This window comes from Coenobita brevimanus, chromosome 110 (genome assembly GCF_032717465.1).
Source record: "Coenobita brevimanus isolate Jiangsu-jjx chromosome 110, ASM3271746v2, whole genome shotgun sequence".
NCBI classification, from domain to species: Eukaryota; Metazoa; Arthropoda; class Malacostraca; order Decapoda; family Coenobitidae; genus Coenobita; species Coenobita brevimanus.
Genome location: NC_137063.1, coordinates 46,663,660 through 46,688,097, shown reverse-complemented (window position 1 = coordinate 46,688,097; position 24,438 = coordinate 46,663,660). Strand labels below are relative to the sequence as shown.

At 46.7% G+C, this 24,438-nt stretch overlaps 1 protein-coding gene across 1 annotated transcript in view; it reads right to left on the bottom strand.

Moving 5' to 3' along the window:
- ptc (protein patched) overlaps nucleotides 1-24,438 on the bottom strand; it is a 130,707-nt gene that overhangs the window by 10,043 nt on the left and 96,226 nt on the right. The window contains exons 6-11 of the mRNA XM_080286278.1: nucleotides 17,573-17,690; nucleotides 12,609-12,701; nucleotides 11,748-11,869; nucleotides 10,340-10,487; nucleotides 8,342-8,485; nucleotides 7,740-7,997 (exon numbers count right to left, since the gene is read on the bottom strand). Coding sequence (XP_080142404.1) covers nucleotides 7,740-7,997; nucleotides 8,342-8,485; nucleotides 10,340-10,487; nucleotides 11,748-11,869; nucleotides 12,609-12,701; nucleotides 17,573-17,690 — 883 coding nt within the window. The remainder of the gene's footprint in view (nucleotides 1-7,739; nucleotides 7,998-8,341; nucleotides 8,486-10,339; nucleotides 10,488-11,747; nucleotides 11,870-12,608; nucleotides 12,702-17,572; nucleotides 17,691-24,438) is intronic.

The following is a 24,438-nucleotide window of genomic DNA, read 5'->3' as shown; positions in this document are numbered from 1 at the left end:
TTTCCTTTCTTCCCTCTCTTACATTTCTCACCCATTCTCATTTCTTCCTTTCCCCTGCTCTCCTCTCTTTCCTGTGTAATGCCTTTCCTTTGGCGGGCAGGGGAGAGACTTTTTTTTTCTTTCGCTTTCCTTGTCTTATTCTAGTAGTTCAGTCGCACTCTCCTGTTCCTCCACCTCTCCTTTTCAGCCACTCCCCCCCCCTCTCTCTCTCTCGCAGCCTCCCTTTCCCTCTCCTACAGTTCTCCTCATCTACTCTCCCACGCATTTCCTTATTCTCGCTTTTCTCCTCCGATTCTCCTCTCCCCACCCTCCTCTCTCCTCTTCTCTTCCTTCTCTCTCCTTTCCCTTCCTCCTGTCTACTCTTCCTTTCCTCCTCCCTTCTCTTCCATTCCTCCTATCTCCCCAGCCAATCCCCCTTCCCTCTCTTCCAGACGCCCTAGGGAGAGAGAAGTAAGCTGTCCGCCTCAAAATATTAGCTACTTGGTGAAGGGGGGTCGAGAGAGAGAGAGAGAGAGAGAGAGAGAGAGAGAGTGGGGGGGGGGTACAAGCAGACATATACTATACGGGTATACTATACAGAAGCAGAAATAATAAAAATACAGAGGAAGAGAAATCAAATGAAGAAAACAATGAAACAGGAGAACATACTCGAAGAACCCCCATCTCTCTCTCTATCTCTCTCTTTCTCCAGGGGCAGCAACTTGGGTCGCTAGACAAAAGAGCATCGTATTGCAAGATGGGTATCAGGAGAATGAAGAGTTGTACGCCATTACCAGGTGTGGGAGAGAGAGAGAGAGAGTCGTTCACCTAAAATTCTCTCTCTCTCTCCTCTTGTTTTCCCGTCTTTTACTTCATCTCTTCACTTTTTCTTTCTCCCTTCCCTTCTTAAACTTGCCTGCTCTTCATTATTTTGCCTTTTCCTTCCCATTCTTCTCCCCTTTCCCGTACTCCTTTCTTTTCCTTCAATTTCCCCTCGCCTCTCTCCTTTCCATTCCAATGCTATTCTCTCCCACATCTTCATATTACCCCCCCCCCTCTCTTCCTCCTCCTCCTCCTCCTTATCTCGTGATCAGGGAAGCTCCTAGTATGTTTACTCAGCGTGGAAGAGGAGGGGGAGGAGGAGGAGAGAGAGGAAGTGAGAGATAGGAGAGGAGGGGAGGGGAAGTGGATGGGGGGGGAAAGAGAGAGAGAGAGAGAGAGAGAGAGAGAGACACACACACACACACACACACACACACACAAACACAAGAGGAGGAAGCGAAAAAATGCCAGAAAGAGTAAGAGAGAGACAAACTAACACACCGAAGAACTAGGAAGCAAGAGCAAGGACAGAAACAAGAGGATGGCATAATCAGATAACAAGGACGGAGGAGGATAACCTGAGAGAGAAGATGAACGGTGTGTAAGGAAGATAAGAAGATAACGAGGGACAGGGGCGGGGGAGAGGAGAGAAAAATAAGAACGGGTAAGAAGAGAGGGGAATAAGGAAGAGCAAGTGGAAGGAAGTTGGAGGGTTGAAAGAAGATCTGAGTTAGTAAGAGGAAGAGGCAAGAGGGAGAAATGGAAGGAAAGGAGCATGGAGGGAATGGAAACAAGAAGGGGAGGGAAGGGAAGGGAAGTGAAGGGAAAGGAAGGGAAGAGAAGCGAAGGGGAAGGGAAGGGAAGTGAAGGGAAGGGAAGGGAAGAGAAGCGAAAGGGAAGGGAAGGGAAGGGAAGGGGAAGGGAAGAGAAGGGAAGGGGAAGGGAAGGGAAGGGAAGGGAAGGGAAAGGAAAGGAAAGGAAAGGAAGGGAAGGGAAGGGAAGGGGAAGGGAAAAGAGGGGAAAAGAGAAGGGGAGCCAAGGCAAAGGAAGGGGAAGAGACAATAAGGGAAGAAGGGAAGGGGAGCCAAAGAGAGGGAAGGGGTAGGACAAGGAGGGGAGAAGGGAGGGGGAATCAATCACAGGCAAGGGGAGCCAAGGAGAGAGAAGGGGGATGGGAGGGGAGAGGGGATGCAAAAGGAAAGGAAAGTTATATGAAAGGTAAGAAAAGGATAGAAGATAAGTAGGGAGGAGGGGGACGAAAAGAGGTAGCAATAAATGGGGAAAGGATGGGAGAGGAAAGGAGACAAAAAGATGGCGAAAGAAGGGACAGAGAGAGAGTCTGAGGGGACGGGGTTGGGGAGGGGATGAGAGGGGAGGGAGAAGATAAGTAAAATGGGAAATAAAGAACATGAAATATATCATGAAGATGGGGTGAGGACGAAAGACGATACTAGGAGGGGGGACGGAAGGAGAGGGAATGAAGGAAGGGGTAAGAGAGAGATGAGGGAAGGGATACAGTTGATAAGGGGAGAAGTGGGTAGGGTAGGGTAGGGTAGGGTGAGAGGGGTGGTGTGGGTTGGTGGGTAAGGCGGCGTTGCATGCCATAAATCTGACAGTGATACCGTGGCTCGGGGAAAGCCTCTCTTGATTTGTGCCGCTCCATGGGTGGCACAGCGCCGGTGGTGGCACGGCGGCGGCACCACGGCTGGCACGGTGGCAGGAAGCTGAGGCAGATATGGTGGTGGAAGAGGGGATAGAGGATGAAAGGCTGGGGTAGAGTAGATAATGGTGGCTGAGTAGGTGAAACAAAGTGGTGGAAGAGTGGGTTGTGGTGGCAGGCTGAGTGGTGGCAGACTTGGTGATGGAAGTGTATGGGATTGTGGAAAGGCAGTGTCAATACAGGGACAGCGATTCATTCATTTGGTAATCATGCAAGATTGAAGACTATAAACACCAAAGAATTAATACATGTCTTTAAGCGCCTCCGCCCACAGGATAAAGGGGTAAACCAAGCCAATACCCAGCAAGAATTTCCCCCCTGTCACTCTACCTCCCACCCTGACTGCGGCAAGAACACGAGTGGAAAGGAAAAAACTTGGAGACTGGCAGGGTGGTGGATGGGCCCTAATCATTCCACCCTGCCCTACCCTCTGCCACCAAGCTGCCGCCTTCATACCCTAGCCACTTTACCTTTAAGAAGTACAAAGGACTAAGAAGCAAAAGGACTAATGGTCCTTTTTTTTTTTTTTTTTTTTTTTTTAGGGGGGGGGGTTGCCCTGTTTGTTAAAGAGAAGAATATGATTATAATATCTAAGAGTTGTGGGTAAAAACAACAGAGCAAAAAGGCTCCCTCTCGCCTACCAAACCCTCCAGTCCAGGCAGGGAGGAAAAAGTGAGAAAGACCACCACGAAGCATGGGAAAATTGTGCCACGGAAACTTGATAATGATCCCTGCCAGCCTCCCCTCCTATCCACCGCCACTGAAACCCTACTTTGTATCTCTTACCATCCTACTTTCTTCTTAAACTTTGTCATTCTTGCCAGCCTGCCTTCCTATCCCTGCCTAACACCGCTACCAGGGTATATGAGTGGCCACGTGGACCTCACAGCAGGATACTGTCGCTCTGGATCAGGCTATCTCGTCAACGTTGTCAGTATTAACACACGTCCGCTCCTCCTTCCCCATCTTTGTCGCAACTCACTTCTTGAATGGCTTTTTTCTTCAGTACCTTTCTCCTCCTCCACCTCTATCGCCTCTGTCACACTCCTTCTTTTCCCCTCTTTACCGTAACATAACCATCATTCTCTTATAATTACTCCTCCCCTCCCCTTCCCCATCAATGCGCCTTTCTTCTTCACCTTCTACAAACCTATCCCGTCTCATCTCCCTTTCACTCCTACCTTCCTGTTTCCCATTTTTCCTCCCCTACCCTCCTTTTCCATCTCTTTTCTTTTCACACCTCCTTCCTCTCTCTATTTTTCTCCTCTCCTTCCCCTTTCTATTCCCTCCTTTTGCATTCCTCCACCTTTTCACTGCTCTGTAGCCTCCACCTCCTTCTACCTTGTCAACATCGTCGGTATTACCATAAGGGAAGAAAATGTCCTTCACAACTCTCTCTCTCTCTCTCTCTCTCTCTGATTTTTTCCCCACGTTGCGTTGTCTCGTCCTTTTATCGCTTTTCTGTTCATTCATCTTCCTCACCTGTCGCTCCAATTTCCTCTCCTCCACGTATCCCATTTCCTGTCGTTCTTTCTTGTCATCGCTCACTCTCGTTTCTCCTTGTTACCTCTTTCTCGTCTGTCTCTGTTCCTATCTTTCTTCTTCGACTCGCTAATCACCCCTCGCCCACCCACCCTCTCTTTCCAAACCCCTTTGCTCTGATCGTCAACCCCCTATAAACTCCCAACCCTGACCTCAGTCCTTTCTCAAACCCCTAAAAAAAAAAAAAAAAAAAAAAAAGGAACCCACGAACTCTAACCCCAACCCCCTAAACCCAACCCTCAACCCTTCTAGACCCTTTACTTTAACCCCAACCCTGAACCCCTTGTAAACCCCCTACCCCCACCAGCTTGTAAACTCCCTACTCTCAACCCCCTCAAACCCCTCCTAACACCAAGCCTTCCAATGACCTCAACCCCGTATCACCAAATCAGCCGGCCCGTGTCCCTCTCCTCCCACCCCCCATGGGCCATCCATCAGGGGTCACCTTATCCCCCACCATCTGGCCCCACCACACACACCACCTGACAAATTGGTCCCCTCCCTCACCCCTCCCACACCCTACCACACCACACCATTCCACGCCACACTACAGTACCACACCACCACACAACACCACATCGTTCGCCTCTCACACCACAGCACACCATCCTATCTTACACACACCACATCATTCCTGTCTCACACACCACACCACACAACACATCATTCCTACCTCACACATGACACCATACCACTTCCTTCCTCACACATCACACTACACCACACCATGTCATATCACACCACATCGCACTCCACACTTCCTTCCTGCCGCACGCCAAATCACACACCATATTCCACTAAAACACTTCCTCTCTGCTTCACACTACACCACACACTTCCCTCTCTAACACCTCACAACACCATATCTGTTATACATCACACTGCACCACATCTGTTATACACCACATTACACCACTTCTTTTTCCTGCCCCACTGTCGGATTTGCTGAAGTTCTTTGCAAATCACTTTATGCAAACCACTTTAAATTACGTGCTATCTAGGTTCCCTGTCCTTCCCAAAATACCGTTCACTTTTGTGGGACACTTACAGAACACCTTTTATCTAAGTCTCTTTTCATGGCCCCCTACCGAGATAACTTTCCCTCCCGAGCCAAAACAAATCTCACTGAAATACTGTGCACCTCATTTGACCAACTTCTTTCAGCACAGCACCACGAGATTTATTTGTGAGAACGCAGGTTACTGACATTACCTCCACGCAGACCATCCCACGCCACTCACGGTCACATCACAGGCATACAGCTTAGGCCATCAGTTCATTTACACTCTGAACTGTGTCAAAACCGAAGCACTTGACGACTTACTCCAAATTAATTAAGTCGTAATCTCGTTCACATGTTCCAAACCCCAAACTGTAAAGGCATAATTGACCGTCACTGTACCTCTTACAAATAACTAAAACGGCTGGACAGGTTCTGGCTAAAACCCAAAAATACTTTCTTCAAGTCCATTCAAAATCATGTACGATGGTAATCTTCAAATATCACCTGTCATCATTACACAGCCTAACTTTCCTCAAAAATACTGGCATGATAATTATGTCGCAAAAATTACTTCCATGCTTTTTCAGTTTTACATAATACGTAACAGAATAAATTTGTAGTAGAAATAATATTAATATTTAAAAATACTGACAAAAATGAAAAAGTGACTACACCATAAGTCCACAAAAGACCACTTCCGGGCTTACCCTAGGACCTGCCTCACCAGCCCAGACCGCAGGACCAGACCCTTCCACAGAACCCCAGATCGCATCAGTCCGTCAGGCAAACCTCTAGGCAGACCACAACAGACACCAGGGACTTAGGGACCTATTTAGACCACTTCCAGCGACCACAAAAGACCATCCCCTTCTCTTGACCAAGGCACTTCAGTTCGGACCACAAAAGACCGTATATTTCAAGACCGCAAACTCTCTTTTCATCAGTGTGCAAAACCTTTAAATGATTTTATACTTATTTATGCAAACTCTAAATACGCCCAATTAAAGAGAGAGAGAGAGAGAGAGAGAGAGAGAGAGAGAGAGAGGAGAGAATATCCGCATCATCCCTACTTACACATCCGCATCCAACCACCCATGTCAGAATTCCCACCCATCTTCCACCCACACGCCCGCCCCCCTCACCCACATACCACCCACCTCAAGGTATAGCTTACAAGGGCATGCCACCCACACCACTGCCACCCACTTGCTTGGCACCCACACCACCCACACTCCGCCACCCACACACATACACCCTGTTACCACACACAGGCTCAAAATATCTCACTCTTAAGATTTCCCCTCTCTCTCTCTCTCTCTCTCTCTCTCTCTCTCGCACACACACACACACACACACACACACATTATCTTTACCTACACAATACACACATCCAGGCATGGATGCACACACAACCACTACACAAGTACAAGACAAACAAACTCCACATTATTCACACACACACACACACACACACACACACACACACACACCACCATGTCTCAATCAAACAAGGAAGAAATCGACCGAGACAAACCAACACACCACAAACACAAACAAAAACACAAACACTTCTCACCGACAACGAAGACAAGATTTAAAAAAAAAAAAGCCACCCCATGCAAGGAATAAACCGGAAAATAAAACGACAAACAAATAGGAGAGACAAAAATATAAAACTGACGCCATTGAAGATCGGATACCACAATAGCCGTCTCAGGATACCATCACTAGACTCGAGACGCAACAATACCTTACCAAAACCTTGAATTTCACCCCTTACACCTAGAGGACATAAGGACTAGAGTGGTCTGGGTACAGGCATGTGGGATGGGGATGTGTGGAGGGGAGGTGGGGGTTGTGGGGTGGGGGGTTATGGAGGGGGGGTTTTGCGAGGTAGGGGGTCCAACACTTCTTGGTTTGTTCCTCTTTGCGGCGAGGCGGCTATCACACGGGGATCAGAGAAGGACACACTCAGCCAGGTACTCTCTCTCTCTCTCTCTCACTGGTCTCTGCTCCTTATAATTTTCATTTTTATTAGTTTTTTTATTTATCACCCTTACATTGGTCTTTGCTCTTTAAAAATTTTCTTCTTTTAATTACCGATTTTTCTCTCTCATTTGTCTTCGCTGTTAAAATTTTTCATCTTTTTAATTATTGTGTCTTCCTCTCTCTCTCTCGTTAAGCATCGTGTACCTCGTAACTCTACGTGCTAAAGTCTTTCAGATCTCATTAACGTGAAGCCAATTTAGTTAAGGACCTGGCTGGGTGTGGGAGGACCAGATGCTTAGGAGACACGAGATACTTAGTATTCGAGTTGTTAGTGGCCCTGTTCCGTCAGGTGAAGACAGAAAGAAATACTGATGGGAGTTTATTCCCATTGCCATCACTGCATGGATCAAGTAATGTAATGTAATGTAATGTAATGTAATGTAATGTAATATAATGTAATCAATCAATAGTCCATTAATATTTCCATTTTACTCACCTGGTGGGATATAGTGATCACCCAGTATGATGTTACACCGCCAAGATCGGGTATTGTAAACAGTCAGTAAGTCAATATTGTAAACAGTCAGTCAGTCACAACCGTAAAAAGTCAGTCAATACTGTAAACAGTCAGTCAATATTGTAAACAGTCGGTCAGTTAATCAAAATTATTTCCTTTTCACTCACCTGGTACGGAATACCCTCATTGTCCGCCATATGAACGAAGGTGTGGGCAAGGAGGAACATGTCATCCACGCCCAGTCCCAACGCCAAGAAGGGCAAGACCTGCGTGGTGGCGGCGTTGAAAGGCAGACCCAACACAGCACACAGACCCAGACCCGCCGCCACGGACACCGCCACCAGCACCACGCCCGCCAGACCCAGACCCGCTGCGGATTTTACTGAGTCTGATACTCGCGAAAGGGAGATGCACGCGTACACAACCTGAGGGAGACAAAAGATAAAATTTCACTCGTGATTAATTTTGTATCTGGGTCTAAAGGAGACTTCATAACTTGTACTGTATCTGGAAAGAGAAACACAATCATTTGTACTCAAGGATCACAGAAAAACGATATAACGGTCATGCATTTCGGACTCAAATACTGAAAGTTTCGTACTTTGTATACAGGCACAGTAAATGAGTAAAAGACCTAATCTATCTCAGCCCATTATTAAACACTAAAGCTTGTCTAATGTCAGCAAACTTACTAATTAAAGGTACCTGGTAACTGCATTCCTCACCTACACCACATGTAATATAACCCATCAAAGTGTGAGCATCTTACCATGAAGGCGTAGCCGAGGGCGACCCTGAAGACTGGGACCTCTGAGAAGTCCCTGAGGAGGTGTGTGAGGGCGGCTGACGTGAAGGGCAGGAGGTTGTACGGCCGTGTCTCATTGTGCAGCCTCTGGGTTTCCTCCAGCACAGCCTACCAGAGGGAATAACAAGACCAAACTTAAGACTTCATGACAAAAATGACCATATGCAGATGTAGTAGTTTACTGTGCTGTTTCTTGGTGTTCTGCACAAGGAATAAGAGGCTCACAGTTTATATTAATGTGACAAAAATAAAGTTGATACGAAAACGGTGCATCGTGTTAAGGTGTTTCTTGTTCTGCTCCAAGTAAGTAATTCAACTTATTTTTGCCCCCCCACCCCCTTTCCGGCGAATTCTAGTACCACCTAAGGAGTGAAAGACCAGGATTTTTATAATCTGAAGGACTGTTGTCCCCATGCAAGAAGATACGTCTAGTGCAGTCGGTTCCAGTGCACTCTAAAAAAAAAAAAAAAAAAAAAAAAAAAAAAATTGTATGAGAAGGACAGAGGGGGCATCATTTTCGTGTCCTCTACAACTGGCCGGCGCCCGGGATACACGAAGTCAATTTTGTGATGAATGGCAAAGGTGAAACTTAGGACGGAGCTTGACGGGGCATCTCTCAAAGCCTATATGAACATCTTTGAAAAATCTAAGATCAGTATGAATTGCAAGGCGCCAGGATGAACACTGTCTGGGAGGGTACAATGGAAGACGGAGAATGCGTGCAGATTGCGGGTTAGTGTAATTACCACAAGGATGAGGCGCAATTAAGGAGTAAAAGTTGAACAGGATGAACAGTGTGGAGGTGTGTGGGGGGAATGAAAGATGCAAAGGTGTGTGGATGGAGTTATGGGAGGGAGGAGGGAGTGTGGGAGAGGGTAACTGGAAGGGAGGGAGGGATGAAGTGAGAAAGGGAAGGGGAAAGAGACAATGTGAAGGAGGGAGGGCAGACCCATGAGGGAGAGGTGTGAGAGGAGGGGTGTACAAGCGGAAGACTGGAGTGAGTGATTGAGGCAAGATACGAGGAAAGAGTGTGAGTTTGGGGGTGGGAAGGAAGAGAACGAAGAACCAAGGGAGGGGTGTGAGGGAGGAAGGCAATGACAGAGGAACAGAGTGTGAGACAAGAAAGATGGGAGGAAGCAAAGGTATGAAGGAAAGAAGAACCATGGGAGCGTGGAGAAGAAATGAGGGAAAAATGAGAACTGGGGGAAAGGAGAGAAGTGAGGGAGAGGAGAGAAGAGCTGAGGGAAAGGAGGGAAGGTGTGATGAAAAGGGTGGGTCAGGGAGTGAGGGAAGGGGTAAGAAAGGTGTGAAGGGATGGAGGAAGGGAGGGAGGGTGTGAGAGTGAGGTAAGGAGGGAGGGTCCAGACAATTTCTCTTAGCGACAACATAATCACAGCACTTTCCACGCTCGGTGTTAAACCCTTATTAATGAACGCCAAAAATTCCACACCTGAGTCACTCTCCCAGTCTCACCTGTCTCATTCCCTTCATACTGAAAAATAATAATAAATAAAAAGGCAACAATCGATTAAGATATACAATAGAATGTTAAAAAATGATTGTCAGTCCCATGTTATCCCCTTCGAGGTACAGAGGCCCGACGCTAGGCTACCACAGTTCAAATTATACAGTATACGGGATAACCTGCCTACATCGCTGGTACAACTGCATGACAGAAAAACCTCCAACCTTTTAGAGATTCGAACATGCACGCGAACTTCAAATGGTACAGCGTCAAGGGGTACTTCAAGCTTCCAGATCACAAGACATTCATAAGCACAATATGAAGCTGAAGTAAATGAAACACACACACACACACACACACACACACACAACTAATATGGTAGAGGACACAATGACATGGAGGCAATTCGTTTGTGGCTACCCCTTCCAGGATTAAGGCGTCCGGTTATCGATGGCTATATAAACAAAGAGTAAAACCAAATACACAGTGAAACGTACCTGGGTAAACTTATTCTGCCAGGCCTCGAGGATCTGGCCAGCCTTCTCTACGGACCAGTCTACGTGATGTACCCTGTAGTGGTCCAGCCAGTACTCATACATGGTGCGTGGACCCATCAGCTGAACCAGGCTCTGTAACGCCTCGGCTCTGTCAGGGAAACAGAGGTGGTGTGAGACAAAATTTATAACAGAGTCAAAACGATGCCCTTTTCTTTTCCTCTCTCTCTCTAACCAGCTTAGGACAGACTTCTTGAGAAGGGTTACCCTTATTGTTAGAAAAATCTCTACTATGTTAAATTGTCACAGGATATTAAAAAAAAAAAAAACATAGATAACTAAATAAACAAATCACAGTGCTGATTTAAATGTGCGTAAAATGGAGTTTAACTACGTAAAACCTGCAGGCAGGAGACGCGCCTCAAGAAAAGCCAAACGGGAAGGACTATAAAACAAGAACCTGTAAAGATAAAGTCTAGTAAAATTAGCTCAAAATACCAAAGAAAATGAGGAGGAATGGGAGGAGAGACACACCAAGCTACAGGAAATGAGATACAAGACACAATGGCCACAAACTATAGCAGATGTGAGGAAGGCAGGGCTAGTCAGGAGGAAACTTTTCAACAAATTAAAAGAAGCTGTATCTCAGACTAAGGGAGATCGATAAAGACAAACTGTACACAAGCAATGGGCAATTTATATCAAACGACAGACAGTTGTTGTTGTTGAGTAACCCCGGTCGGGCCGAGCAGACTCATCAACCACCGGCAAGCAACCATCCCTGCAAGGGTGTCCCGTGCAGTGAACCGATGTTCCCTTGCAGTGGATAGCACCTCCCCACAGTGAAGCCCGGGGAAGAGTGAGGCGATTTGGTTCTTGGATGGACGCCACATTTGCGTCTCTCCGTCCGGTTAATTAAAGGTACCAAAGAAGGATCCACATCATGCCATTATTTGGTTACATGGTTACCACTCAGTGTTGCAAATGGTTTCCTAGCTGAGAGAGAGAGAGAGAGAGAGAGAGAGAGAGAGAGAGAGAATGGGGGCTGTAGATATATTACAAAAGACAGACAGATAGGAAAGGCAAGCAAAATAATACCCTGCTTCTTAACTAAGACATGCCCCACCTTGCTAGTGATCAGTATCTTGATATAAACAGACAGCTAAACAGATATTTCAAAAAGCAAGGAGATATAGAGATAAACCATGTCAACCTATGCCTCACTTCACGGAGCCTCTCTTGTTGGTGGTCAGCGGCCCCACAAGCTGCTCCAGCCATATAGACAGACAGATGGATAGATATAGAGAGATAGACAGACTGATAGATACAGATGGATATAGACAGATGGATGGATAGCGACAGATACACACACAGGTATCCATTAAAAAAAAAAAAACATTCTACTCCTCACCTTACGATGTGTCCTGTCTTATTCGTGGTCGGGGCCCCCACAATGAGCTGCTCTGGCCAGTGCATATACTTGCTGGCGAACCCGTAGCACCCGCCCGTCAGCTCTGCCCCGATGTCTGGGCTCTGAGGGAAAGACTGGGTGAGTGTATCTATTACGTGTGTGTGTGTGTGTGTGTGTGTGTGTGTGTGTGTGTGTGTGTGTGTGTGTGTGTGTGTGTGTGTGTGTGTGTGTGTGTGTGTGTGTGTGTGTGTGTGTGTGTGTGTGTGTGTGTGTGTGTGTGTGTGTGTGTGTGTGTGTGTGTGTGTGTGTGTGTGTGTGTGTGTGTGTGTGTGTGTGTGTGTGTGTGTGTGTGTGTGTGTGTGTGTGTGTGTGTGTGTGTGTGTGTGTGTGTGTGTGTGTGTGTGTGTGTGTGTGTGTGTGTGTGTGTGTGTGTGTGTGTGTGTGTGTGTGTGTGTGTGTGTGTGTGTGTGTGTGTGTGTGTGTGTGTGTGTGTGTGTGTGTGTGTGTGTGTGTGTGTGTGTGTGTGTGTGTGTGTGTGTGTGTGTGTGTGTGTGTGTGTGTGTGTGTGTGTGTGTGTGTGTGTGTGTGTGTGTGTGTGTGTGTGTGTGTGTGTGTGTGTGTGTGTGTGTGTGTGTGTGTGTGTCAGAGAAGAAACAGACAAACACGTCGTAACTCACTGAGCTTTAGATAACAGCTCTCCTTTTAAAACATCACAAGACACAATTCTAACTTCTCTTACAATAATTTCTTCTTGCCAGTTACTAATGCTACTCTTTATCACAAATCCACTAGCACTTCACAAACACGTCTCCACATACAACTTCTAACCTCTAACACCTCTACGTTAAGTCACTGTCTCACCTGCTGGGACTGTTTGTTAGGCGCGGTGTCCGGACAGAGGGGGTCGGCGGGGTCCAGACACGGCTTTTCTTGGTAGGCTGTGGTGATGCCAGCCTGTGGGAGAGAGAGAGCGACGTCAGTAGGGGGGAAAGCTAGAGAAAGCGAGGAAGAGGAGAAGGGTACAGAGGGAAAGGGAAGAAATGAAACGAGAGGAAAGAAAGACGTGGGCAAAACAAAACGAGAGCAAAGGAAAACAGAAAGGCGATTGAGGATGTGGATGTTAAAAAAGTGTAGGTGTGAAAGAAGTGGTAGTGTGACTCGCGAGGTGTGGGGGTGAGACCTGTCAGAGGAGTATAGGCGTGAGCAGGCATTAGTAAGGTGTATGTATTAGAGGGGGTGTGGATAAGAGTACAGGTGTGGGTGAGAGTGTGAGTGCGAGTGAGGGGTGTGGATGTGAGAGGCCTGAATGAGGATGTGGATATGGACGTGAGAGAAGGATGAAGGCGTGAGAGAGAGTTTGTGCAGGACCACCCATGCCCTGCAACATGCCCCACTGCAGGCTGTGATGCAATCTTGGCTCGTCTTACTTGCGGCAGCTGCGGCGGTGTAAGGCGACCCGCAATTAGACCACCAGGCTTCACTAGGTGGCTCAGGTGACGCTGTGTTGCTGCCCTTCCATGCCTTGCCATGCCCTGTCCTGTCCCACGCTGCCATGCCCTCCCTGTACCACCCTACCCTGCCCTGCCCTGCCCTACTCTGCCTCGCTTTGTTTTGTCCTGTCCTGTCCTACCCTATCCTGCCCCTGCTCTATTATTCATATATTTCCTTACTCTGTCTCAACTACTTTTCCTTCACCTGTCCTTCCCCTCCCTAGCTCCTACCATCTCTCTGTTTTCCCTTTCTTTTCCTGTTATTTCTCTCTTCTCCGTGTCCTACTTTTCCTGTTCTAATTTCTGGACTCAAACAAGCCCTACCCATCTCAACTCCACCCAGTCTCTCCTCTATCAGGCACCAACTCTCATCTCCAGCCTCTTACCTTTCACTCCTACTTTCACCACCTCTCCTCTTGAAGAAAGTGAAATGAGCGTTATGAGGTGGAAAGAAGTGGGGGAAAGTAGGCTATGATAAGATGAAGGAAATAAAATTGAAGGGAGATCAGTATTGGTAAGATAGTACGCTGGTAAACTGCTAGATTATTTTTTTCTGACACTTACTATATGATTTTGCTTAGCTTAGGAGACATCTCTAGCTGAAGGGGTTAGAAAATCTCCATTAGCTCTTTCTGTAGATGACGTCACTGTTTTAATATTTTGAAAACTTAACGCTAGACAATTTTATTCCGCTTAGGGGAGACAGAAGGGGTTAAAAGGTGAAAGATTAGGGGATGTGATACCTGAGCACGAGGTTAGAGAGTAAGGAGTTAAGGGGAAATAAAGATAAGGAAGATAGTAAAGTTTAAGGTACAGATGAGGTGAAAAAAAAAAAAAAAAGAAAAGGGGTGCAAGAATGGTGGGTGATGGCTGAAAGGGACTGACCAGTTATGCCAGGATAGTGTGTAAGAAATTAACCCCTTCATTATGAGGCTTTTTTTCAGGCTGACAGTAATAATCTAGATAGCCAGAAGTCATCGTACTGAAGGGGTGAATTCCTAACCTCTTTCTTTCAACGCCTGTCCACTAAATAACCTGAAACACACGCCATGATTCCTCTTACACATCCATCTATAACTGCATCCCCACTTTCCCCGTCTCATTTTCACAACTCCAATCTGTTTCGCAATATCTTTACTCCTTTTCACCCACTGCACTCTTGATTTAACATTCCCATTCCTTTAACTATTTCGCTTTCACCTTTCTTCTCTTACTTTCTCAACTCACCTTTCAAATTATTTCGTTCCCTTTCACCTTGTATTAAATGTTCTCATTTGATTTTCCTTTCCTTTCACTTCTCTAACTCTCTCAACTCTTTACTTATTTTACCTCCTCCTCCTTCTCTCTCTCTATCTCTCTTTCAACATCTTCATCTCTTTATCTACATCCTTCTTCGCTTATCCTCTCGCCTGTCCTCTCCTCTCACCGTCTCTCTCTCCTCCCCGCTCCTTTTATCTCTCATTCCTCTCCCTAATTATTTTGCTCTCCTTCACCCCTCTCACTTTTTCACTAACATTTCTATTCCCTAAACCTTTTAACTTTTAGAATTTCCCTAATCTGAACATAATCATCCAGTGTTACCCTGGAAAAAAAAGAAAAAAAGTGTGTGTGTGTGTGTGTGTGTGTGTGTGTGTGTGTGTGTGTGTGTGTGTGTGTGTGTGTGTGTGTGTGTGTAGAAATGGGAAAACTTCATTCCCTTCAACCTTTTCTCTCCTTTCTCTCAGCTCCTCTCTTTATTTTGCCTCTTTCGTCCCTCTCTCTTTCCTTCAGCACCATCATCTTTTATCCATTCGCTCCACTTTTCTTACATTTTCCTATCTCTTAATTTCTCCCTTTATTGCACCTTTTTCAACATAAATCCTTTCATTTCATCCTCTTTTGTTCCTTCTCCCCATTTTTCTTACTCTTTCCTTGCTCTAAATTCCTTTCTTTATTTCACTCTTTTTCCTTCTCCTCCTTCCTTTATTTCAACACTCCCTCACCCACGCATGAGGGGTGGAGCAGTAAATAAGGCAATATTGATAAGGTAAGGCGGCAGGGTGGGTGGTAGGGGTGTGAGGGGCGATGTAACTTGAGACAGCCCGCCCTAAACGGTTTGGCCACAGAGCACCTCCACCCGCCACCTCCCTGTCCTGCCTTGCCCTGTCCCACTCTTGTGCTGCCTTGCCCTGCCCTTTCCTCTCCTGTCCTGCCCTGTCCTTCCATACGCTGTCACTATTCTTTGTCTCTTTCTGTTCTGCCCTGTCTTATTCTCTGTCTCTTTGCCTTCTCCTACCCTTGCACTTCACACCCTAAGCAACCTTACCCTCCCCTTGCCCCCATTAATCTCTCTCTACCCTGCCCTGTCATACTTTAGTTTTTCATGCAATGCCCTGCCACCACATCCCTTGGTCTCTTCCCTGTCCTGTTCTATCCTAGCTTTCTATGCCCTGCTCTACCTTGCCCAGCCACAAGAAACCAAGCTATAACCCGACTACGAGCTAACACCAATCAAACAGCTAAACCCAAGCTAAACACTCGAAAATCATACAAAATAACTAAAAGGAAGCAAAGAAAACAGACTGAAGAAGTAGAGGGAAGGCATACTAAACAAAATGAAGACAAAATGTGACTAAAACTAAGGTAAGAGGAAGCTATAAAGATACAGATACAAGCTAATACACAGAGATGAGCGTGGAGCGTGTGGGGAGGGGGGGAGAGCATCAGATGACAGGGCAGACTCCATTAATTGCTACCAACGCCTCAACTCACCCGCGCACCCAGGCATCAACCACCACCATTCACCAAAGTGCAGGCTCCTGTGCTGTGTGTGTGTGTGTGTGTGTGTGTAAACATTTATACTCCTTCAATATCATCCAAACCTCTTCCTTTATCCTTCTTTTCTAACATTTTCTTCTTTTTTCTCTCACTCTCCTCGTCCTCTTCTCCATCATCTTTATTTTTCTCTCTTCTCATCCCCCCCCTCCCCTGTCTTCCTTCTCGTTCGGCTTCATTTTCCTTTACCCCCACACCTCCTCCCTTCCCCATATTCATCTTTCCTTTATTATTCTTTCTTTCACGTTGTTTCTTCATCTTTCCTTCACCCTCCTTTCTCCACATCTTCCACCTTCCTTGACCTTCCCTCACCCCTCCTTTCTCTGCTCTCTCTCTCTTTCCCTTCTTCGCAGACCACCCAGGAGAGGTCACGCCCATTGACCTATGACCCTGGGCCTTGTCGCGCTAGGTCAGGTGTCCAGTGGGGAGGGGGAGAGGGGAGAAGAAGGGGAGAGAGGAGGAGGCGTAAAGAGAGAAGGGAATGGAGGAGGAGGAGGAGGGAAAAGACCAGGAAAATAAGGAGAGACGAGAAAGGGAAACGCTTAAGAACGAAGAGAAAAAGAGGGTGAGGGAGAGGGAACGGAGAGAAAGGAGGAGGAAGAGCAAGACGGAGGGGGAGGAGGAAAAATGATGGAGGGAGTGTTGAATGAAGATGAAAGAAAAAAAGTAGATGTGAGGAGAGGAGAACCGAAGAAAGATGATATGGAGAATGAAGGAGAGGAGGGAAGGAAGGAGGGAGAGAGAATGGAGGAAGGGAAGCAGGGAGAGAGAATGGAGGAAGGGAAGGAGAGAAAAGGGAGGGAGGCTGGAAAAGGGTAGAAGGGGTCATCTGTCCTACTAGGGGTCAATCCACTTGTGACCTCAACATATGACTTGAGGTGGAGGCAGAAGGGAATGAGGGAGGGAGGGAAGGAGTGGGAGAAGAAAAACTGGGGCGTGGGTGGGGGGGGGGCGGAGGGGGGCTAACCAGTAACTAGAAAACATGGAGAACACTGCACTAAAAAAGAAAAAAAAGAAAAAAACAAAAAAAAACAATAAGTATAAATAGCATCTGAGGAGGGGATAAGACGAAAGGAAGTGTGACAAGAAATGGGTGGTAAGTAACGAGAAGGGAGAAGGGAGCGAGAAAAGAAAGGGGGGGGGAGGGAGAAAAAGAATTCGACATAAAAAATACACATACCCTTATTTTTCTCAGTAGATGGTATGATTTTAATGTTAAGAGGACGACATTTTTTTGAAGATCTTGAAGGATGGGATACAAGAAAAGGGATGGAAGTAATGGGAGAAAACGGAAATATCAGTGACAATTAAGTGAACGAGAGGTCGGGATGGAATTCACTGGAGACGATGGAGAAAATACAGGTAAATAAAAAATATAATTGGTCTCTCTCTCTCTCTCTCTCTCTGCAGCAAATAAATAAAAAGGTTAATGACGAATTTTCCCGCGTGGTTGTTTTTACCCTTTCCTTCCCAACCCCCCATCTTTTTCTACCCACCCCTTTCTTCCCCCCCAGTACTCACCCTCTTCATGAAGGCCGCAAACGAGGTGACTGAGAAGTGTGATGGGAAGGAGAGCTGCATTTTCTCCAGTACGGTCTGTGGGTTGAGGTTGGTCCATCTCACCCCGGACCCCAACCCTCTGTAAGGAAGAGCATACGGTATTAAGTAATATGTATGGTATGGAATCTACTACTACTACTAATGATGATGATAGTAATAATAATAATAATAATAATATAGTAAGACGCGAATGGTCTGTGTGGTCTGTGCTTGGCCGTATATAACTCACCATTTTATTCATCACAGCAGGTACGTAAAAGTCTACGGTATTCAAAAGCCGCGTTTCCCGGTCATCATTAGCGATACCGGCAATTCACAAAGTTTAAAATACAAAATAATATATTAAAGAACAATAAAAGAAAATGAATCAGGACGATCTCCGAGGATGACCCAAATCTTGACATGAGGAACCACCACCAGCTTATTGTTTTCCAGCTATTATTATTATTATTATTATTATTATTATTATTATTACCATTATCATCATCATTATTATGTCAAGCTGTCAAATCACAAAGAATGGGAACAAAAGATTTCAACATCCTTCCTCTTTCGACTACCCAGGTAATAACAATCATAATGACAGTAAAGAACATTTTTAAAACAATAACAAGGACAACTAAAAAAAAAGTTATGAGGCTGATGAAGTATTAAATGCTGGACACTGGTGCTGCCACATCCGTACGTAATATAATAATAATAATAATAATAATAATAATAATAATAACAACAAATGATAATAATAGTAAAGGATACTACTACAAATAATAATAGTAACAGTAATATTAATAATAATAATGATGATGATGATGATGATGATGATAATAATAATAATAATAATAATAATAATAATAGCAGAGTAAAAGTCTTAATGCAAAAATAATGAGTGTTTGTGAGTGGGTGTCCCTTACTGTGTGGGGTGACAGGTGAAATACGAGGGGCCACCCAGGTCACCCCACTGATTACTGTCACCCCACACCACACCCCACCCGCTCCACCTCACACCCCACCCCACCACACACCCGGCCCACACCCACTCCACCACACACCCGGCCCACACCCAATCCACCACACACCCGACCCACACCCAATCCACCACACACCCGACCCACACCCAATCCACCACACACCCGACCCACACCCACTCCACCACACACCCAACCCACACCCACTCCACCACACACCTGACCCACACCCACTCCACCACACACCCGACTCACACCCACTCCACCACACATCCCACCACATCCACATCCACACACCTCAACCTATCCACCACACTCCACACACATTTACACCACTTCACCCTACCCACACGACCGCCACAGTCCCCTATATTTACAACCACACACTTCCACACAACTTGCATCAACAGTACTATACACATCTACACTTACGCCACACCAAGCACCCACACATCCACATAGTTCCTTATTCACATTCTAAATACATCTTGCTGCCACCCCCCCTACACTCTTCACCTACACCCCATCACATCCCACACCGACACCACACACTCTGCCTACCGTACTCTACCCCCCCCCCCACCAGCACACATTCTTACACATACACCTCTGTTACCCCTCTCTCAACTTCATATACCCCTCTCCACTATATCTCCTGGCATACACACGCTCTCCCCACTACCCTCATACCCCCTCTGGCATCCCCACTACCTACCCCTACCCCCAAAACACGGCCTGTCTTCCCCCTTTCCCTTGACCACACCCTCAGCCTCTCTCCCCCCTCACACACACACACACACACACACACACACACACACACACACACACACACACACACACACACACACACACACACACACACATTGCCCTTCTTCACAAATTCTCACTTTTCTCCTTAATACTCTTGTTCACTCTACCCTCCCTTCTCTCCCCCATTTACTTTCTCCGCCTCACCTCTCTTGTTCTACTATCACCTTACTCCTTTCATTTCACTTCCTCTTTCACTCTCCTTTCTCTTCCCTCCTCCTCTCCATCTGTTGAGGGGCGGAGGGAGAGAAGAGGAAGAGGGGAAGAGCAGAGAGGGATGCGGAGAGATGTTGAGAGAGAGAGAAAGGTTGAGGGAAGAGTAAAAAGGAAAAAAAAAACGATGAAAGTAAACAAAAATACAAGGAAAAAGAATTGAAAAGAAACGTGATGGGAAGCAGAAAGAAACAATGAAGGAGAACGGAGAAATGGGAAGGAGAGTAAAGAGAGGGGAGGGAAAGAGGGAAGGAGGGAAAGAGGGGAGGAGGGAAAGAGGGAAGGAGGGAAAGAGGGGAGGAAGGGAAGAGTGGAGGGGAGCTACGTGCCTGACCAGCCTCAAGTGGGATTATTGCTTCTAATCTCTCTCTCTCTCTCTCTCTCTCTCTCTCTCTCCTTCTCTCTAATATATATGAGTGGTCAGGTAGGCCAGCTCATAGAAGCACAGCGGGGTCTCCTTGTGTGTGTGTGTGTGTGTGAGAGAGAGAGAGAGAGAGAGAGAGAGAGAGAGAGAGAATGGAAGTGAGGGAAAGCATGAGCGGGAAGGAAAGCTAGAATAAGAAAATGCAATGAAAAAGATATGAAGAGAGAGAGAGAGAGAGAGAGAGAGAGAGAGCAAGAAAGTGCGATGGAAGAGATAGGAAGAAAGGAAGAGGGAGGGAGGGAGGGAGGGGGTTGACCGTCAGCTGCAAGTTGATAGAGTCATCACGGTCAGCCGGGGGCGGGGGAAGAAGAGAGGAGGGAGGAGGGGGGAGAGAGGGAGGCAGGTAGAAAAACTTCCCCCTCTCTCCGCCCATACACCCACTCCCTGACCCCACCAAAGACACTTCCCCACCCACCACTCTTCCCCAGCCCCGCCCACTACACCCATACTCAACTCTTTTTCAACTCCACACACTCTTCCACTACTACCAACACGCTCTCTACCTCCACACTGCTCCCTCACCCACTCCACCTCTCCCTGACCCACCCACTTCCATCTTCCTTCTCCGTAACCTCGCCTACTATCACCCACACTCTGCTAACTTCCCGCCCACTCCCTCACCCCATCCACCCTCACCCACTTCCACCACCCACTTCTTTACCACCCCCATCACACTCCGCCCGCCCCTGCCCAATCTCAACCTCCCACTCAAATCCACAACCCTTCTCCCACATCCCATCCATTTCTTCAAACCTCGCTGCCCACCTACCCCACCCACATCCCATCTACTTCTTAACCTCACCCACCCACACCCACACCCCGCCCCCGGCCCTGGTGGCTGCGGGGGCTATAATTATACACCAGCTACTTTGCATGGCGGGTGGGGGGGTGAGGAGGAAAGAAGGAGGGAAAACAAGACAGGAGAAGAAGGAGAAAAAAGAGAAGGAAAAAGAGAATAAAAGAAGGAAGGGAAACGGAGAGAAGAATTAGGAAGAGGTGTGTGTGTGTGTGTGTGTGTGTGTGTGTGTGTGTGTGTGTGTGTGTGTGTGTGTGTGTGTGTGTGTGTGTGTGTGTGTGTGTGTGTACCTTGCGGGTGGGTTTGTGGGTGGCTTTTGAAAGGGTGGGGTGGGGGGGAGGGCCAGGAAAATAGAGGAGGTGAGTAAGCGAGTGGGTGGATGGATGAGTGGATGGGTGGGTGTTGCAAATATTTAAAAAAATAAAAAAAATAAATAAATAAGTGTTGGCGGGTGTAGTGGACGACTGGGCGGGTGAAGTGGTAGGGTGGAAGGGTGTGATGGATGGGTGGGCGAGGTGGGAACGGTTACCAAAAAGAGTAAAAAAAAAAAATACATACAGTCAGTAAGTGGGTGTTGGGTGGGTGGGTGGAGTGGAAGGAGTGGAAAAAGTGGGTGGGTTCAGCGATAAAAATGTGTGGATTGAGTAGGAGGTGGACAGGTGACATGGGTACTTGGGTGGGTGGGTGGAAGAGTGAGCGAGGGGAGTGTTAAAGTGGATGGAAGAGTGGGTGGGGAGTTAGTAGGGTGGAAGCAGTGAGTGGGAGAGTGGGCGGGTGGTGTGGGAAAGTGGGCGTGGGTGAGGACAAGGTAATTATAGGGTAAAGTGACCCGCCCTGACCCCTTGAAAAATGCCACCCACACACACCGCCCACTGCTGCCCATACAGGAGGAGGAGGAGGAGGAGGAGGAAGAGGAGGAGGAGGAGGAGGAGAAGTAAAATATCAAATAAACAAAAAACCTGAACCAGAAAAATGAAATCACACACACACACACACACACACACACACACACACACACACACACACACAAAATAAAACCAAAAAAAAAAGCGATGATCAAGCCCAATAAAGATCCCAGCCAGCATAACCTTCGACAGGAAACAGCGAGAGACGTATTTCGGCGCGAATGTGGAGGCAAAAGAAGAGACGATAATAAATAAGAGGAAGAGGAGCTGCTACATGCTAATTAGGGAGACCTGGGCATGATAAAGAGGAGGAGGAGGAGGAGGAGGAGGAATGTGAAGAATGAGGGATTGAAAGAGGTGGTGGAGGAACGTAATGGGTAGCAAAGACGAAATAATGAAGAGAGAGAGAGAGAGAGAGAGAGAGAGAGAGAGAGAGAGAGAGAGAGCATTAGCAGAGGCGGGGCGGTAAGGAATTTCAACAGGGCAGTAAGGGTCTGCGCGCGCGCACACACACACACACACACACACACACACACACACACACACAAACTACTTTCACCAGACCTCCTCACACTAACCACCACACTTACACACTCCATACACATACACAGAGAATACACATGCGCAACCATATTCATACTATACACCATTCACACATAAATACATTCACAAAGAGAGAGAGAGAGAGAGAGAGAGAGAGAGAGAGAGAGAGAGAGAGATTTATGAGAAACGGAAAGAGAAAGAGTGACGGGAAGGAGGGGGAGGGGGGTGAGAAAAAGGTTGGAAAGGGATGAACATAAGAACATAAGAAGAGAGGATAACTGCAGTAGGCCGGTTGGCCCATGCTAGGCAGCTCCTAGAAGAGTAACTGAACTACTAGAATGAGATAAGGATAGCAAAGAAGAAATGAGAAGAGATGTTGAGTGAGGGAAAGAGGGAAAGAGAAGGGGACTTGAACAAAAATCTAAAATGGTGGTCGGTCTGTATTTAATTTTATCCCTCATCCACATTCATTTCTCTTCCCCTCCATTTCTATCCCCTCTCACAAACCTCCTTTCTTTTGTAATTCCCTCTCCTCCCTCCCTCGCGCTCCCCCCACCTTCTCTTTCCCTCACTTCCTCTCCCCCTTTCGCTATCTTCTCTACCTATTCTTCCTCTCACTTCCCTCACCCTCCACCCTCTCTCCTTCTCACCCTGTCTTTATCTACTGCTCTGCTATTCTCACACTCAACTCATTCTCTTGCCTCTATTTTGTCCAACTAATGCGAGGGTTAACCGGTATGCTCCGTCTTTCATGTATACAAGTGGCCAACAGCGATGCAATCCTTGTTAGTCCATCTTTTCCCCCTGCCTACGGCCACTTGTCTTGCAAATACAATGCTCTAAGTGTCTACAAATAAACAAGCTTGATTCTTGGCTTTCTCTTATTGATACTTATTTGGAATGGAATATTTTTTAGCATTCCGGACAAATGCTTTCATTTTTCCTAAAAATAAAAATCTCTTCTCTATCCTCACACTTACCCTCCCCTCCCTACCTCCACTCAAACTCTCCTGTCTCCTCCCTATCTCCTCCTCCATGCAACCTCTCGCTCTATCTATCCCTCCCCTCCTCTCCTCCCTCCCCCCTGCCCGGTGTGACAACCAGAGCTGTCATAGACCACCCAGTGAGGGGGGTGAGGTCCCTTGTCCCTCTCATTCCTAGTCTTCCACCATCCCTCCTCTCCTTGCAACCAACCATCCATTCCACCTAGAAATATTTAGCTTCTTTCTGTGTATGTGTGTGTGTGTATGTGTGTTATCATTCCATCCATGCATCCAGTCATTCATTCCATATAATTACAGCGGTAAACTAACCATCCCTCCTGCCAGCCAGCCATCCACCTATCTATCTACATCTATCAATTATATTCTTCAATCTTCAACTACTCAACCATCCATCCATCCACTTCACACACATCTATCCAACTACACTCCTATCTTCTCACAACCACCCATCTACTTACTCCATCAATCTTCAACTAATCCATCCATCCACTCATCCACATCATGTACATCTATCCAACTACACGACCTTCTTCTCACAACCATCCATCTACATACTCCATCAATCTTCAACTAATCCATCCATCCATCCATTTCATCTTCAGCTATCTAACTACACGCCTTTCTTCTCATAAACATCCATTTCTACTTAATTCATTTATATCTATTTTCAGTCACACTCTCCGTCCACCTTGCAATCATCCACCTATCCAGTCATCCACTACACATTAAATCTATCCTCCTCCCAGTCCATAATCATTCCTTTCGGCCATCCATCCATCCACCTAACCATCCATCCTTGTAACACATTCCTTCCTCCCTCCCACTTTCTGCTCTTGTCAGCTTCCACTCGCCCTGTTTATCGATCCATCTCTCTCTCTCTCTCTCTCTCTCGAAAAATTTCTGCTCTTTTTTTCTCGTTCTTTCATCATTTCATTATTACCCTTGATTTTCCAAGCGTATCTGCACACACACACACACACACACACACACACAACTAAGCACATACCAAAGAAGCGTAAGGCATCTGACCCCTTGTTAAAAATAAGGAAATACCAGCACAATCCCTTATTACCACATACGGCAGAATGGGGGTGGGGTGAGGATGGGGTGTTGGGATTGGCTGGGGTGTGATGGGGAGTGGGGACTGACTGGGGAGTGAGCATGGGGTGT